At 52.2% G+C, this 17942-nt stretch overlaps 1 protein-coding gene across 1 annotated transcript in view; it reads right to left on the bottom strand.

Annotated features, from left to right (window-relative positions):
- ERFL (ETS repressor factor like) overlaps positions 1-17208 on the bottom strand; it is a 49333-nt gene extending 32125 nt beyond the window's left edge. Inside the window, exons 1-2 of the mRNA XM_060258528.1 lie at positions 17155-17208; positions 9180-9369 (exon numbers count right to left, since the gene is read on the bottom strand). Coding sequence (XP_060114511.1) covers positions 9180-9369; positions 17155-17208 — 244 coding nt within the window. The remainder of the gene's footprint in view (positions 1-9179; positions 9370-17154) is intronic.
- Positions 17209-17942: the final 734 nt, after the last annotated feature.

The following is a 17942-nucleotide window of genomic DNA, read 5'->3' as shown; positions in this document are numbered from 1 at the left end:
GGCATGTGGGGGGGCTCTCTCCCTTCCCCCATTAGACGACGAAGAAGAAAAAGACGGTAGAGTCTCAGTGCGGCTTACAATCTCCTTTATCTTCCTCCCTTACAACAGACACCCTGTGAGGTGGGTGGGGCTGAGAGGGCTCTTCCAAAAGCTGCCCTTTCAAGGACAACTGCTGCAAGAGCTATGGCTGACCCAAGGCCATTCCAGCAGCTGCAAGTGGAGGAGTGGGGAATCTAACCCGGTTCAGAAGAAGAAGAAGAAGGAGGAGGAGGAGGAGAAGAAGAAGGAGAAAGAGGAGAAGAAGAAGAAGACCGTAGAGTCTCAGTGCAGCTTACAATCTCCTTTATCTTCCTCCTCCACAACAGACACCCTGTGAGGTGGGTGGGGCTGAGAGGGCTCTCCCAAAAGCCGCCCTTTCAAGGACAACTGCTGCAAGAGCTATGGCTGGCCCAAGGCCATTCTAGCAGCTGCAAGTGGAGGAGTGGGGAATCTAAGCCAGTTCTCCAAAAGGAGGAGAAGGAGAAGGAGAAGACGACTCCCCTTCGCTCCCAATCTCAGAGCGGCTCACAATCTCCTTTCCCTCCCCCCTCCCTTTCAAGGACAGCTCCTACAAAAGCTATGGCTGACCCACTGCCATTCCAGCAGCTGCAAGTGGAGGAGTGCGGAATCTACCCGGTTCTCCCAGATAAGAATACACGCACTTAACCACCACACCAAACTGGCTCTCCCCACAGCATCTCTGGGGGGCAAATGGGGCTGAGAGGCAGTGACGTCCCCCTCTCCCTGCAGGGCTATCCAGTGAGTTTTCCTGGATGGTGGGGGGGAGGAGTTGATCGTGGATCCCCAGGGCGTCAGAGGCGCGACGCGCTCTCAATAGTCTTGGGAAGAGGAATCCTAACAGCAACGTTTATACTCGCTTTCCCCAGAAGCGTTCAAAGCGCTTCACATCCGCCCTCTCAGCAGTATTCGCAGCAGCTCTGTGAAATGGGTGGGATCTTGTTAGGTCGGGCTGGGGGGCGAGGGGGGGTGCATAGTAAGGGACAGAAGGCGAAAGGGGGAAGTGAATTATATTGAAAGAAGAAGAAGCCTGCAGATTTATACCCCGCCCTTCTCTCTGAATCAGAGACTCAGAGTGGCTTACAATCTCTATCTTCTCCCCCCACAACAGACACCCTGAGAGGGAGGTGGGGCTGAGAGAGCTTTCCCAGAAGCTGCCCTTTCAAGGACATCTCTGCGAGAGATATGGCTGACCCAAGGCCCATTCCAGCAGCTGCAAGTGGAGGAGGGGAGAATCAAACCCGGTTATCCCAGATAAGAGTCAGCGCACCTCACTACTATACCCAACTGGTCCGCGCACTTAACCACTACACCAAACAGGGCGGGGAGGAGGGGCTTGGTGCTTTCACACGTGCTGAATCATGCCGTTTCAATCCACTTCAACGTCCTTTTGCAAATGGTTTTTTTTGCCATTTCGCACAGTAAAATTCACTTGCAAAGTGCACTGAAAGCGGATTGGCAGTGCTATTATTTAGTGTGTGGGAAAGCGCCTTTAAAGTATGCAAAAGCGAATGATTCGAGAGGGCTTTTCTCCACGGATAACAGGGTGGCTCTGTACAAAGCAGTTCACAACATTACTGGGATAAATGTACAGGAACTGTAGGTTATATACTGCTGTGTCCCGGTTGCTGTAAATTGCTTCCTACTGTGGAATTTTTGCATGTCCTGTTAATACTTATCCTTTGCGGCAGTTGTGTTGCTTACAGATTTCTGGTCGGCTCCGGATTTGGATAATCCTAATCGTGTTTCATCGTCTACTGAATGTCCCATCCTGCCGACTGTATTGCCTCACCCTGTGTAATCCACCTTGAGCCCCATTGAGAAAGGCGGACTATGTATAAAACAAATAAATAAATACACGTTAACCTGATGTGATGGGCTTAAAAGAGAGCCAGTTTGGTGTAGTGGTTAAGTGTGCGGACTCTTATCTGGGCGAACCGGGTTTGATTCCCCACTCCTCCACTTGCAGCTGCGGGAGTGACCTTGGGTCAGTCATAGCTCTGGCAGGAGTTGTCCTTGAAAGGGCAGCTGCTGTGAGAGCCCTCTCAGCCCTACTCACCTCACAGGGTGTCTGTTGTGGGGGGAGAAGATAAAGGAGATTGTAAGCCGCTCTGAGTCTCTGATTCAGAGGGAAAGGCGGGGTATAACTCTGCAGTCCTCTTCTTTCCCTGCTTTGTGTGACTTGGCTTGCTTCTAGAGTCAGCTTTATTCGCATCAGCACCAGCGCTTAAAACACCGCCCAGATGCCTCACCCTTTGCAGAGTAAATAAAAGGGAGAGTAGGCAAGGCAGATTGCTTCCCGAGGATGTTGCAGTCTAATCAGTCCGGTTGACAGCTCGGGGTTGGGAAAGACTTGATTTGGGGGTGGAGTCCAAGGAGGTCGGGGTTTGAGGAGAGAAGGGGCTTCAAAGGGGCATAAGGCCACAGACCTGCATGGGGTGGCCCAGGCTAGCTAGGGGGAGGGACGGTGGCTCAGTGGTAGAGCATCTGCTTGGGAAGCAGAAGGTCCCAGGTTCAATCCCCGGCATCTCCAAAAAAGGCTCCAGGCAAATAGGTGTAAAAAACCTGGGGACTTGAGACCCTGGAGAGCCGCTGCCAGGTCTGAGTAGACAATACTGACTTTGATAGACCAAGGGTCTGATTCAGTATAAGGCAGCTTCAGATGTTCATATGATCCCATCAGATATCGGAAACTGAGCAGGGTCAACTTTAACTAGTATTTGGAAGTGTGGCCTCCAAGGAATACCAGGGCTGCCCTGCAGAGGCAGACAACAGCAAACCCCCCCTGAAACCTCTCTTGCCCTAAAAATAAGCTAGCTCGCCACCTAGTGGTGCACAATGCTCAAAAAGAGCTAAAACGCCTGGCTGCCAAACAATCTTAGGATCTCCTGTTGTTTTACACAGAATGCCATGCAAGAAGTAATTATTCATTAATACCCTAGAGTCCACCTCCAACGCAGCCATTTTATCCAGGGGAACGGATCTCTGCTACCTGGAGATCAGCTTGGAGTCTCGGGCGGTCTCCAGCTACCACCGGGAGGTTGGCAGCCCTTTATCAGCATGCTATGTCCTCTCTCAAGCCCGTTTATGTCAGCTAGAGAGGGGGACGGGCCGAATCCGTGCCGTATTCCGAGTCCAGGGGGGCTTGCATCCGGCTGTAGCTGCCGGCTTTACCCTTTTGCGGAAACCCAAGAGATGCGCCCTATCCTGCGCCGGGGCTGGACCGCTCCTTATAGTTCGCAGAGGGGGAGACCACAAAGGACGAGAGTGGGGGGGGGGAGACTCAGAGAGAAGACGGAACGCCAGCAGATGCCACAGATCCGCACCCACCGCACCCCCTCTAAAGAGTGCCCTAGTCCCAAAACTTTCAGAAATCCAAACGAAAACTTGCTCGAAAAAAAGTAGGAGTCGAGTGCATCTTTCAGACCAACAAAGTTTTGCTCAGAAGACAAGCTTTCGTGTGCTCCAAGCACCCTTCATCAGACATCTGATGAAGGGTGCTTGGAGCACACGAAAGCTTAACGTTCTTAATAAAACTGTGTTGGTCTTAAAGGTGCTCAAAAAGAGCTAGAACCTCTGGCTGCCAGACAATCTTAGGATCTCCTCTTAGGAACGTAAGCTTCTGTGCGCTCCAAGCACCCTTCCTCAGACGTCTGACGAAAGGTGCTCGGAGCACAGGGAAGCTTAAGGTTCTGAATAAAACTTTGTTGGTCTTAAAGGTGCCCTCGACTCCTACTTTGTTCTACCGCTTGAGATCAAACAGGGCTGTCCACTTGGGTCTTGCTCGGAAAAGAGGCTAAAGAGGACCCCGGTTCCTGCTCGGCCCTGCAGCTAGGCAGACTAGGGATTGCCTAGGGCGCTCACCTTCTGGGGTGCGCCAATATTGGGTCCCCCGCAAGTGACTCGGTGATGTTATCAGTGCGGGGGGGGGTGCGCCCCCGAGACGTTAGCCTTGCCTCCGGTGCTAGACAGTCTGTGGGCTTGCTGCCCTGGGAGCTGGGGTTTCCTCTTAAGCAAGGCAGGCGGCTTTAGCAAATACAAGAGACCTTCCTCCAAGCACGGCTCCCTTTAAACCATTCGGTGCCACCAAACCTCACGCTGGTTGTTGCAGAGGGGAGCTTCGGACCCCAGAATGCTTTCCCTACCTTTGCTACCAAGGGGGAAAGGAAAGGTCCCAGTGCAAGCACCAGTCGTTTCCGACTCTGGGGTGACACTGCTTTCACAACGTTCTCACGGCAGACTTTTGACGGGGTGGTTTGCCTTTGCCTTCCCCAGTCGTCTACGCTTTCCCCTCAGCAAGCTGGGGACTCATTTGACCGACCTCGGAAGGATGGAAGGCTGAGTCAACCTCGAGCCGGCTACTTGAAAACCCAGCTTCCGCCGAGGATCGAACTCAGGTCGTGAGCAAAGCTTAGGACTGCAGCACTGCAGCTTTAACATTCTGCGCCACGGGGCTCTTCCAAGGGGGGGCGGTGGAGAAACAAATCATTGGGCAAAAGCAACCCCGTGGCAAAGTTGGACGGTGCGATCAAAAGACTACACAAAGCCTGTGCGTTGATTCCAGGTTGATTCGCCCACCTTGACAAATTATAGTCTTTTTCTCCGGTGAATATCCAAAGATAATGACGCATACGTTTTCGAAAGGGGGGGGGCGGGGAGGGTGAAACCGTCTGGTCTTGGCGAATGGTCCAGAAGAGAAGGATTGATGGGGCGGGGTGTGTGTGTGTGTGTGTGTGTGTGTGTGGAAAGAGCATTTCTGTCTGGGAAAAGTCTGAACAATTGCCGAGGAAAGAAAAGGACCGAGGGGGCTGAATAGAAGAGACAACTCGAGTGATGCGCGGCCCATCTCCCGCTCCCCTGTTAACACAATCTTCTAAACTGAAATTAAAATTGATTTTTCCTTTTTTTTCCAAAAAAAAAATTCATATTTTTTCTCTGATCTTTTTAAAATAAAGAGCTACACACAGAGAGAAATGGCGAGAGAGTCGGAATGAAAGGATGACCAAAATTGTCACTGTGGCACTGGGGGGGGGGGAGTTTAAAGGGGGGCGCTCCCTTTTTGAACAATGGCACTTGAAAAGTTTTAATTTCCAGACAGTTGGCAGCTCTCTGAGGCTATTTCTTCGAGGGAGCTGGGAGAGTCTGGACAGAATTGAAAATAGAAAGAGAGAGAAAGAGAGAGAGAGAGTCGTCACCGAGTCTCTGATGGGTAGAGAATAGAGATGGAGAAGAAGATGGCAGAATCTATATGCTTTTAGCTGGAAATCAGGGTTCTGGAGAAAAGAACTCATCTGGGTTCCTACCTTCTAATTAAAAAAAAAAAAATTCCTGCAAGGTGTAGTATATTTTTATACGCCTTGTTCTATTCTACCAGCTCTTCCAGTCTAAATATCCCCACTCTAATCCATCTAGCTATTTCTGCATTACAGCCGTCTCTTAACCAACTTCCTTCCTTCCTTCCTTCCTTCCTTCCTTCCTTCCTTCCTTCCTTCCTTCCTTCCTTCCTTCCTTCCTTCCTTCCTTCCTTCCTTCCTTCCTTCCTTCCTTCCTTCCTTCCTTCCTTCCTTCCTCCCTCCCTCCCTCCTTCCCTCCCTTCCTCCCTCCCTCCCTTCTTTTCTTCCTTCCTTCCTTCCTTCCTTCCTTCCTTTCTTCCTCCCTCCCTCCCTTCTTCCCTCCCTCCCTCCCTCCCTCCCCTTCCTTCCTTCCTTCTTTCCTCCCTCCCTCCCTTCCTTCCTTCCTTCCTTCCTTCCTTCCTTCCTTCCTTCCTTCCTTCCTTCCTTCCTTCCTTCCTTCCTTCTTTCCTCCCTCCCTTCCTTCCTTCCTTCCTTCCTTCCTTCCTTCCTTCCTTCCTTCCTTCCTTCCTTCCTTCCTACCTACCTACCTACCTATAAAGCTAACTGAAAAGGGAAAGAAGAAAGACAGAAAGGCGGGAGCCGATAGATTCAAAATTAGGGGAGGAGGGGGAGAGAGAAAAGGGACGAAGCAAATATTTGATAGCGAATGAAAAAAAAATTGAGGGCAAGTAATATCTGGTAGGGCACTTGGGTGGGAATGAACAGTGTTGGAGCTACAGCAACAGAAGAAAATGCAGATACCGGGGCAGCGGATTATACAAATGTAAAAGAATTAATAAAGGCGGGTGGGAGCGAATTAGGAGAAGGGAGGAGTTAATTTCTTTTTAAGAGCTGGAATTAAATATACAGAAAGGGTAGAGACGTGAAATTGCTCCTGCGTGGCCGATGCTTTATTCATTATTTGTTTGTTTAACAGAAGAAGAAGGGGGGGGGGGGAAGGAGAAGAAAGCGGAGAAGCCAAGAGAGTTAAAATGCTGGGAAATTCCACCCTTCCCTCCCTCCCACCGGTGCGCACACACATCGCCTCTTTCTCTCCCGGGCTCTTTGTGCAGACTCACACGCCGAGCCAGCCCTTCCGGCTGCCTGACTCCCTTTGAAATCTGCGCCTTAATGAATATCTCCCGGAGCACCGGAGTATCATAAATAAATATATACACGACGGATCCGGGGAGATGAAATCATCCACGCGCGCACACACACACACATACTCACAACCCAGTCTTCCAGGACTCCCACCGTTGCCGAGTCTACAGCTAAGACAAGCCTCGGTCCCTCTCTGCTTTATCAGAACAGGGAGAAAAGTTCGGGTCGGTTTTGAAAAGGGGGGGACTGCTGGGCAACTCTTCTGCCATCCGTCGCCCCTAGAGGGCGCGAGGGAGCAGCTCGGCCGCCCGGCAGCGGCCAGGTGCTTCCTCACGCCGCCCGCCGACGTAGCTCGCCCTCCTCTGTGCGCCCCCTTTCGGTGGAAACAACTCCTGTGCCTCAAGAGCCTCATCTAAGCCGGGACCTCCTGGAGCGGCTCTCAGGAGTTGTTGTTTCTCCTGCTGCAACGTGCGCATGCCTGGGATGGTCTACCTGGTTAGGTTGTTGTTAAGATGACCGTCGTTGTGTTCCCAACACACAACAAAAGATACATAACGATTGGCATTCATTGCCGCCCCTCCACGTTCTCTCCCCCATTCGTGTCTCAGTTAAGGTTGCCAACTGGAGCTTGAGGAATCCCTGGATATGGTGTGTGTGTGTGTGTGGGGGGGGGCTAGAGCCTAAGAAGACAGAGTTTGGGGAGAGAACTCAGCAGGGCACAGTGACACGGAGCCCACCCTTTGGAGCTTCCGTTTCCTCCAGGGGAACTGATCTCTGGGGTCTGGAGATCAGTTGTGAGTCCGGGAGAACTCCAGGTCCCACCTGGAGAAAGGCAACCCCAGGCCCCAGACTATTCCTTGATTTTCTACAGACCTATCTAGCCATTCCTCCATCCATCCGGGACTTAATCAACGCTATAGTTCATCACCGTTTAGCTTGCAGGTGTAGCCTTTTGACAGCTGAAGCAACAACAAGAAAAGAATGCCTCTGGGCATGTGTAGAGTGTATTCTCAGTACGAACCACAACCGCCCATGTGTGTGTGTGTGACTACGGTCTCTGTCTGTGTGGAGGTATTCCCGGTCAATCATATTATATTCTGTCAGATTTTTCTTTAATAACATATTCACTTTGACTCATCGCATTCAGATTCACACAGCCATTAATATTGGCCCGTCATTTATTGATGTGCTTCCTTGAAAGCTGACTCTTTCCCCACAAAGTGGTTTGCACCATTTCCCTCGACTTCATTTTAAAAAAATCCTCTCAACAACCCTGCGAGGTAGAATAGGCTGAGAGGATGAGATTGACCCAAGATCACCCCCGTCAGCTTCTACGGCAGAGTAAGTAAGAGGGAAACCCAGCTCCTGTTACAACGCACTAACGCTACAAATGTCCCGTCTCTCATAGACTTATCTATTTCATAAGAAGAGCCCTGCTAGATCCAAACAGTGAGGGTCCACCTAGTCCAGCATCCTGTCTCACACAGGGGCCAACCAGTTCTTCTGGAGAGCCAACAACAGGGCAGAGAGACTGAGGCCTCCATAAGAACATAAGAAGAGCCTTGCTGGATCAGACCAGAGGTCCATCTAGTCCAGCATCCTGTCTCACACAGTGGCCAACCAATTCCTCTGGAGGGCCAACAACAGGGCATAAAGGCTGAGGCCTCCTAAGAACATCAGAAGAACCCTGCTGGGTCAGATCAGTGGTCCATCTTGTCCAGCATCCTGTCTCACACAGTGGCCAATCAGTTCCTCTGGAGGGCCTACAACAGGGCATAAAGGCCGAGGCCTTCATAAAAACATCAGAAAAGGCCCTGCTGGATCAGACCAGAGGTCCATCTAGTCCAGTCTTAAAGAGTGGCCAACCAGTTCCTCTGGAGGGCCAACAACAGGGCAGAGAGGCCGAGGCCTTCATAAGACATCAGAAGAGCCCTTCTGGATCAGACCAGTGGTCCATCTTGTCCAGCCATTCTGCCTCACACAGTGGCCAACCAGTTCCTCTGGAGGGCTAACAACAAGGCAGAGAGGCTGAAGCCTTCATAAGAACATCAGAAGAGCCCTGCTGGATCAGACCAGTGGTCCATCTTGTCCAGCATTCTGCCTCACACAGTGGCCAACCAGTTCTTCTGTAGGGCCAACAACAAGGCAGAGAGGCTGAGGCCTTCATAGGAACAATCAGAAGAGCCCTGCTGCTGGATCAGACCAGGGATCCCATCCACTCCAGCATCCTGCCTCCCACAGCGGCCGACCAGCCCTCCTGGAGGCTCAGCGACAGGCCAGAGAGGCTGAGGGCCTCCCCTGACGCGGCCCCCCTGGCCCTGGGATCCGGAGGCTCCGTGCCTCTGAATGCGGAGGTTCCCCTCGGCCACCGTGGCTAGTAGCCATGGCCCGACCTCTCCTCCAGGAATCTGCCTCGTCTCCTTGTGAAGCTGTTGATCCCTGCGGCCATCGCCGCAGCCTCTGGCAACGGATTGCCACGCCTGAAAGCGCTCTCTGTTCGGAAGAAGTATTTCCTCTCTCTCCATTCCTCTTCCAATCCATCCCTCGCGAGGTCTTCTCTTTCTTCCCGGGTACCCCCCTACTCACCCCTCCGCATCCGGCTGGCTGCGCAGCCCTCCCTGACATCCACCAAGCCCTTTCTTTCCTTCTCACCCTCCCACCCCCCTAGAAGGCCCTTCCCGGAACCTGGCAGCCGCCCGCCGCCAAAGGTTTGCTCTTCTTCTCCATGACAAGAAAATGTAAAAACCAACCGAGACGCCCTTTTGTCGGCAAGGAAGCGGCAGGCGTTGGGGGGTGGGGTGGGGGGAGACGGCTGCGGGAGCGACGAATCCTCAGGGGGCGACTCCGGGCGCTGCCGCAGCGCCAGCCGCTTCGCCTACCAAGTAGGGGTCGGGTCGGCCGAAGGAAGGCAGGGAGATATTCCCTCTCGCGGTTTAGCCAAGGACGCACGCCCGAGAAGGCGGTTTTGTAGCTGCTTCGATTGAACCCCCCTCCCCCTCCCCCAAATATGTGGACCTAAGGATGGAAAGGGGTTTTCCTCTCCACTAGGAAACATCTGAGGGTTGTTTGGTGTAGGGGTTAAGTGCGCGGACTCTTATCTGGGAGAACCGGGTTTGATTCCCCACTCCTCCAAACGGCCTTGGGTCAGCCATAGCTGTCGCAGGCGTTGTCCTTGAAAGGGCAGCTGCTGGGAGAGCTCTCTCAGGCCCCACCCACCTCACAGGGTGTCTGTTGTGGGGGGGGGGGGAGGAACAGCCCGCTCTGATATGCGCAGCCAGATATGCAGATGACACTACTCTAATGGCAGGAAATGAGGAGGACCTAAAGAACCTCTTGTTGAGGGTGAAAGAGGAGAGCACAAAAGTAGGCTTGAAACTCAACAAAAAAAACTAAGATGACGGCATCCGGCCCCATCACACCTTGGCAAATAGAAGGGGAAGACGTGGAAGTCGTGACAGACTTCACATTTCTGGGATCTAAGATCACTGCAGATGGTGACTGTAGCCATGAAATTAAGAGACGTTTGTTCCTTGGGAGGACAGCTATGGCGAACCTGGGCGTATAAATAAAAAAGTAGAGACATCACCCTGCCAACAAAGTCCGTATAATTGAAAGCGATGGTATTCCCCAGTAGTAATGTATGGCTGTGAGAGCTGGACCATAAGGAAGGCCGAGCGCAGAAGAATAGATGCTTTTCGAGCTGTGGTGCTGGAGAAGAATCTTGAGAGCCCTGTGGACTGCAAGAAGATCCAATCAGTCAGCCCTTAGGGAAATCAACCCAGACTGTTCCCTGGAAGATCAGATGCTGAAGCTGAAGCTCAAATCTTTGGCCACCCTGAAGCTGGAAAGACAGAAAGGCAAACGAAGAAGGGGACGGCAAAAGATGAGATGGCTGGACAACGCTACTGATGTAACTAACACGAAATTGAGCGGACTTCGGAGGATGGTGGAAGACAGGAGGGCCTGGCGTGACTTTGTCCATGGGGTCGCAAAGAGTCGGACTCGACTGTGCGTCTGAACAACAACAACAAGCCCGCTCTGAGTCTCTGATTCAGAGAGAAGGGCGGGGTATAAACCTGCAGTCTTCTTCTTCTTCCTCCCCTCCTCCTCCTCCTTCTCTTTCTCCTTCTCCTGTCCAACGTGAGAACGGAGTCTATTGGAAAGGAAAGAAGGAGAAACCAAAGATCGGATTTAGGGGGCGCGCTCTTCTGGATCGCAGCATGACGCGACCCACAGCTTGCGTGAGCCTCGATCGCTTCACCTTAAACCCAACCAGCTCGCAAGTTCTGCGCGGGTGTTCGCGTCCACGCAGAATTTACCAATGGGATCAGCAGTGCTGCATCCTTGTGACCCATTCACACGTGACCGAGGGAGTCTTCCTCTCCAAAGCTCACACCCCGCCCCGCCCCCCCCCCCCCCGAAAATATTGTTGCTTTCGGTGGTTCTACCGGGACACGAATGGAGCTCTTCCAACGCAGGCCGATAGGGTTAACTCTGAACCATTCACACGTGCGAGCTATCCTTCCGTGTTGCGGCCTTGGGTTGCTTTTATGGGCGCACCGACGGGATGAGGCCAGGTCAAGGAGGACATACATTTTTCTACAGGAACTGGGGGAGGGAATAATTTAAAAGAAGGGGGGTTGTCCCCTCCCAGCTGTCCCCGAGGTTGGGTCGCATATTTCTCTTGTTCCCCGTGTGAGAACTGGAGAAAGATGGGCCAAGGACCCGCCCTGAACCACGAGGAAAGGCGGGCTGGAAATGTTCTAATGAACGAATTGAATAAATTAAATAGCAAGGCTACTCGGAGTAAGGGTCAGGGCCGCGCGGTCCCTCTCCAGACTTCGTTCCCGGGTGCGCAATGGTTGCCAGAAAGCACCGGGAGCGTTCGGTCCAAAAAGTAGAGACGTTTCCCCACCCAAGTTGCCAAAGCAGGGCCCCGATCCGCCAGACACGCCGCTATTCCCAGCTCCTTCTGGGACGAACCGAGGCGGCAAGGACTCCCTTTCTCCGGCCCCGCCGTCGAACCCCTCTGCGCAGCGCCACCGTCTCCAGAGCGCACGGAGAAGCGCTTTCTCCCGGAGCCGTTCCGCGCAGCAGACTGGAAAGGCAGCCAGGATCGGGGCCTTCCTTGGATCAGCCCGCTCCCCGCTTGTGCATCCAGCCGGTGCGGGAGACTATCCTTCGGCCCGCTAGTTTGGCAAACTTGGGGAAGGCGCGGGGAGGGGGGGGGAAGTAGCGGAGGTGGAATTGGTATTAACATCAAACAACCACTTCGCAAACACCCAGCGGGCACGCGAACGCCATCGATTTGCAATTAGGCCGCTCTAAGACGCGCCAGATTATGGCAAGGACGGAAAAGGGGCCGGGAAGAAGAAGGGAGGGGGGAAGAGAGAGAAATCTTCAGGCACATCAAAGCTACCTTCCCCATACAGCTGGAGCCAGGGGCTACGCGCGGCAGGCCCGGGCGCTGTAGGCGAGAGGCACGCCAAACCAAAGAAGCTGGCTTCTCATAATCCTTAGGTGACCTAACTCTCTCTCTCTCTCTCTCTCTCTCCTCTCCCTCTCTCTCTTTCCCTGTCTCTCCCTCTGTCTGTCTGTCTCCGCCTCTCTTTTTCCACCTCTCTCTCTCTCTGTGTTCCTCTCTGTCTCTCTCTATGTCTCTGTCTCCGTCTCTCTTCCTGTCTCTCTCACCTCTCTCTCCCCCTCTCTTTCCCTGTCTCTCCCTCTCTCTGTCTTTCTGTCTCCATCTCTCTCTTTCCATCTCTGTCTCTCTCTCTGTCCCTCTCTGTCTCTCTCTGTGTCTCTGTCTCCGTCTCTCTTCCGTCTCTCTCTGTCTCTCTCCCCTCTCTCTTTCCTGTCGCTCTCTCCTCTCTCTGTCCTCCCCCTCTCTTTCCCTATCTCTCCCTCCCTCTCTGTCTCTGTCTCTCTCTCTCACACACACACACTCACACACCTGTTGCCAAGCGGGGTCTTTCCTTCTTTCTCCACTCTGCCCCCCATCAAATGGCCACCCCAGCAAGAGGCTTTCAAGGCAAGTGGGAAACCGAGGTAATCGGCCCTTGCCTGCCTCTCCGAGGCCTGCCTTGGTCCCTCCAGGCGTCCCAGATCCGACGGGATCAGGTTAGACCGTGCCGCCTTCCCTCCCTGGTCCCAATTCTACCCACCCCCCTCGTTTGCGCCTCCTCCCGCTGCATTCTTGACCCCCGCGCGCCCCCCCCCCTCCTGTCTGTCTCGCTTCTGCTGGGCGTCGTTTGGCATTCTCCACGTTCCCTATTAGCATCCCGGTGGTGGCTTCGGGGCTGTTTGCGCAGCTTTTGATCCCAAAGGGAAAGGAGAAGGGGGGGGCAGGCGGATGTTGTGGAGAGAGTTTTGGGAAAGGAGGGAGGTGGGGAGAGAGATTGGCCTCCAGCTGCGAAGGAGCGGCGCGGCGGAGTTGGGGAGGGGGGAGGGATTGGAAAGAAACCGAAGTTGCAAAACAAATAAGAGAGGAAAGAGGCGAGGCAGGCGTGGGGGGAGGGGGGAGGAGAGAGACAGAAAGAGAGGCAGAGACAGAACAAGAGACAGAGACAGACTACCCTTCTCCGGCTTGGAACACCAGGGACTTAACAAAGACTAACGCGTTGCCGAAGTATCCTGCGGTGACCAGTCGCAGGCGCACGACCCTTTCCAGATTAAATCACGCCAGAATGTCGTCTCGGAAGGCCCATTCACACGTTCAAGCGACCCGAGAGTTGAAGAATAAAGTGTGGGAGAATCTGCACACAAGCCCGGGGGGCCCTCCCGGGTTGAACGAACCTTCACGATTCCCGAGGAGTTTTGTTCTTTAAGAAATCGCCTCCTTCACTTTTCCCACCTTTCCCTTTCGTGGACTGGAAGCTCCCCGCTCGTGCAGCCCCCCAGCCTTCCACCTGCACCCCCCGCCGCCCTTAATTCTCACAGGGTCGGGGCCCCCACGCAAACCAACGTCCTGCTAGAGAATCCACAACAGCCAGATCCTTCAGCGCGATTCTCGGGGTGGTCGCCACAAACCAGGGTGTCGCCAGCGAGTATACATGACAAGGCGCGGAGGGGTCCTTTAGACGCAGGAGGCTGATAAGGCACGCGGTTCCATTTGACGTTTTTAGATCTCTTTAAAAAAAAAAAATAGATACGCGATTTTTGTTTTTTTAAGTTAGCGTTTTAAAAGTGGAGATCCCAGGGCTTCGCTTGAACCTGTGCATGGCTCCACAATCGTAGCTTCGGGACAGGAGAAGGCAACAGTCAGCGAGGGTCTCTCCCCCCCCCCCACCCGAAGCACAGCTGTTGCTGAAGAAGGGAGCAGTGACTCCGGAAAGCTCTTATCGCTCCCTCCCCACAGTTTTTGTTAGTCTTTCAGGTGTGCCTGAATTCTTGCTCTTTTCTACTGCTGCCACAGTCGAACACGGCTACATGTCTTGATCTTACTATACTATACTATACTATACTATACTATACTATACTATACTATACTATACTATACTATACTATGCTATGCTATGCTATGCTATGCTATGCTATGCTATGCTATGCTATGCTGTGCTATGCTATGCTATGCTGTGCTATGCTATGCTATGCTGTGCTATGCTATGCTATGCTATGCTATGCTATGCTGTGCTATGCTATGCTATACTATATTGTGTTGTTGTTCAGTCACACAGTCGAGTCCGACTCTTTGCAACCCCATGGACAAAGTCATGCCAAGCCCCTCCTGTCTTCCACCATCCCCCGAAGTCTGCTCAAATTCGTGTTTGCTACATCAGTAACTATTCTATACTATAGGGATACCCAAACTGAGGCTCGGGAGCCACATTTGGCTCTTTCACGCATATTGTGTGGCTCTCAAAGTCCCCGCTGTCGGATCGGCTGGCTTGGAGAAGCCCTTTTCTCTTTTGATCACTTCACCAAGCCAAGCCAGCCGACAGCTTAGAAGGCATTTAATGTTAAAGTTGCTTTCCCCCCTCCCCTCCCTCCCCCATCTATTTGCCCTCCCTCCCTCCCTCCCTCCCTCCCTCCCTCCCTCTTTCTTTCTTTCTTTCTTTCTTTCTTCTTTCTTTCTTTCTTTCTTTCTTTCTTTCTTTCTTTCTTTCTTTCTTTCTTTCTTTCTTCTTCTTTCTTTCTTTTCTTTCTTTCTTTCTTTCTTTTTCTTTCTTTCTTTCTTTCTTTCTTTCTTTCTTTCTTTCTTTCTTTCCTTCCTTCCTTCCTTCCTTCCTTCCTTCCTTCCTTCCTTCCTTCCTTCCTTCCTCTCTCTCTCTCTCTCTTTCTCTCCCTCCCTCATACATGGCTTGCAGCTCTGACATCTGACGTTTATTCTGTGTGGCTCTTAGGTTAAGCAAGTTTGGCCACCCTTCATCTATAGCCATTTCCGACATCCGTTACCTGCGAGGCAGAGGCTTCCTAAATCAAAACACCTGTCTAGAGCAGGGTGGCCAACGGTAGCTCTCCAGATGTTTTTTTGCCTACAACTCCCATCAGCTCCAGCCAGCATGGCCAATGGCTGGGGCTGATGGGAATTGTAGGCAAAAAACATCTGGAGAGCTACCGTTGGCCACCCCTGGTCTAGAGTCCTCAGCGGAGTCTCTGGGGGTCGTGGGAAGTTGCCCTCAAGTCGCAGCCAACTTAGAGCAGCTCCTTCTGGAGTCTTCAAGGCAAGAAACATTTCAGAGGTGGTTTGTCCTCTTTGTCTCTCTGCAGCAACCCTTCACTTTCTGGGTGGTCTCCCACCGAACATTAAAACCAGAGCCCACTCTGCTTAGCTTCGGAGATCTGAGGAGACGGGGATTGCCTGGGCTACCCGTCATTGGGTATTGCCACTGTGGCTGCCCCTCGGGCAATCCTTTGCAACCGAAAGCCAGTTTGGTGTAGTGGTCAAGTGTGCAGACTCTTATCCAGGAGAACCGGGTTCGATTCCCCACTCTTCCCATTGCAGCTGCTGGAATGGCCTTGGGTCAGCCATAGCTCTGGCAGAGGTTGTCCTTGAAAGGGCAGCTTCTGTGAGAACTCTCTCAGTCCCACCCACCTCACAGGGTGTCTGTTGTGGGGAGGAAGGTAAAGGAGATTGTGAGCGGCTCTGAGATTCGGAGTGGAGGGCGGGGTATAAATCCGATAGCTTCAAATCCAACATCTCACGTATCTGAGCCTATCCAGTTGCAAGCGATCCTGCAGCACAGCGAGAGAGCGCTGTCCAACGACCCGTGGATGTCACCTAACTTGCTTGGAAACAAACCAACCTTAGACTCCTTTGCTTGACCAAACCCCAAACACCCCACTGCTTTTTTTGTAGCAGAAACTCTTTTGCATATTGAACCACGCCCCCTGATGTAGCTTTTAGCCTACCGTAACCTCTTGGAGGATTGGCTACATCCGGGGTGTGTGGCCTAATATGCAAAGGAGCTCCTGCTAGAATTCCACCCCTGCTCCTTGGAAGTCTCCCATCTAAATCCTAACCCTTCTGAATTCAGGGGTCATTTCGTAGCTCTGCTACAAAGAAAGCCCTGCACATACACACGCAAAGCATTATCCCCAAGCCTTTTTTTGTTGCAGAAAAAGCCCAGCAGGAACTCATTTGCATATTAGGCCACACCCCCCTGACATCACCATTGTTTCACTCTGGACTTTTTTGTAGAAAATGCCCATCAGGAATATTTGCACCTTAGGGCACACTCCCTGACATCACCATTGTTTCATAGGGGGCTTTTTTTTTTTAGAAAAGGCCCAGCAGGGACCTCAGACTCATTTCCATATTAGGCCACACCCCCTGTTGGGATTAGCAAGTCTGCAACACTTCAGTAATTATAGAGTTAACCTTGCTGTTATTGTCAGTCAACGGGAAGTCACATGTGTTTCCTGTAACCTATCTGCTAGCTAGAGAGAAAGGCCGCGAAAGTCTGGAGGAGGTTTTAGTTAAATGACCAGTAATTGAGGGTTGTGATTGGAAATCAATGCATTGCCTATTCTGCATTTTATGGCATCTCTTCCTCCCTTTGTCTAAGTTTGGAGAAGAGAGGCCATTCCTAGCTTTGTTCTCAAGCTGTAAACGTATAGAAGTTGTTGTTGTTGTTCAGTCGCACAGTTGAGTCCTGCGACCCCATGGACAAAGTCACGCCAGGCCCTCCTGTCTTCCGCCATCCTCCGAAGTCTGCTCAGATTCGTGTTTGTGACATCAGTAACGCTGTCCAGCCATCTCATCTTTTGCCGTCCCCTTCTTCTTTTGCCTTCTGTCTTTCCTAGCATCAGGATCTTCTCCGGGAGTGCTCCCTTCTCATTGGGTGGCCAAAGTATTCTCATTTGGTGGCCAAAGGATGTAGAAGTTAGTGTCTGTTATTTTCTTCCCAGTTTTACCCTTCCCTTTGTAGTTTTAAGCAAAGCAATCATATTCTTTTAAACACACACACGATCTCTGTGTATTCTCTGCTGTGCTACTCATTTCTAACTCAGCTAAATAATATTTTTCTCAATACCCAATAGGAACCTATTTGCACATTAGGCCACCCCCCCTGACATCACCACTGTTTCATAGAGGGGCTTTTTTTTTGTAGAAAAGGCCCAGCAGGGACCTTAGACTCATTTGCATATTAGGCCACACCCCCTGACACCAAGGCAGCCGGGACTGTGTTCCTGCGCGTTCCTGTGCCGATTATCCCACTCCATTCAATGGATACGACTGCCGGGTCAATGCAACGGGGGCGTTGGGCGCCATGGAGCCGGTAGATTCTCCTCTTTCCAAAAAGACAGATGCGGACTCCTGGCCGGGGAGAGAAAATGTGGCCCGCAGCTGAGTTTGCTTGGAGGATCCGAGCTAGCCGGATTGGGGGGGGGGGGGGCGGCGGGGAACCTCTAGGTGATAATTTGTTAATTTATCAAAGTGACGGCGGTTTGATCTCAATCTCTCATAATGATGGGACGTTAATTAAACTTGTAAGGTCACTTACGCCGATGGCTCGCTCAGTGTGTTTGCTAATTGAACTCTCGCCACTCAGTCGCACAGCCAATTTGTCAGGGGCGACTCTCTGGCAGCCGCCGTGGCGGGGGTGGGGGGAGAAGAGGGGGCGCAAGGAAGGAGACCGCAAGGGGGGGAGCGAGAGAAACATTCCCCGGCCCATGGTACCGGGGAATTGCCTGGAAAATCGAGGGATTGTAGCAAATGTTCCCTCTAAGCCAGGGGTGGCCAAACTTGCTCCACAAGAGCCACACAGAATAAACGTCAGATGTTTGAGAGCCTCAAGACAGGAAGAAAGGAAATAGATGGGGAGGAGGGAGGGAGGGAGAGGTGGAAAGAAAGCAACTTTAAATGCATTCCCAAGCTGTTGGCTGGCTTGGCAAAATGATTTAAAGCAGGGCTGGGGAACCTTTTTTTTCTGCCAAGGGCCATATGGATATTTATAACACCATTCGCGGGCCATAAAAAACTATCAACTTAAAAACAGTGCTCCG

The sequence above is a fragment of the Heteronotia binoei genome, chromosome 17, assembly GCF_032191835.1.
Source record: "Heteronotia binoei isolate CCM8104 ecotype False Entrance Well chromosome 17, APGP_CSIRO_Hbin_v1, whole genome shotgun sequence".
Classification (NCBI taxonomy): Eukaryota; Metazoa; Chordata; class Lepidosauria; order Squamata; family Gekkonidae; genus Heteronotia; species Heteronotia binoei.
Note: the sequence above shows the minus strand (reverse complement) of the source record. Positions and strands in the feature narration are given on the sequence as shown.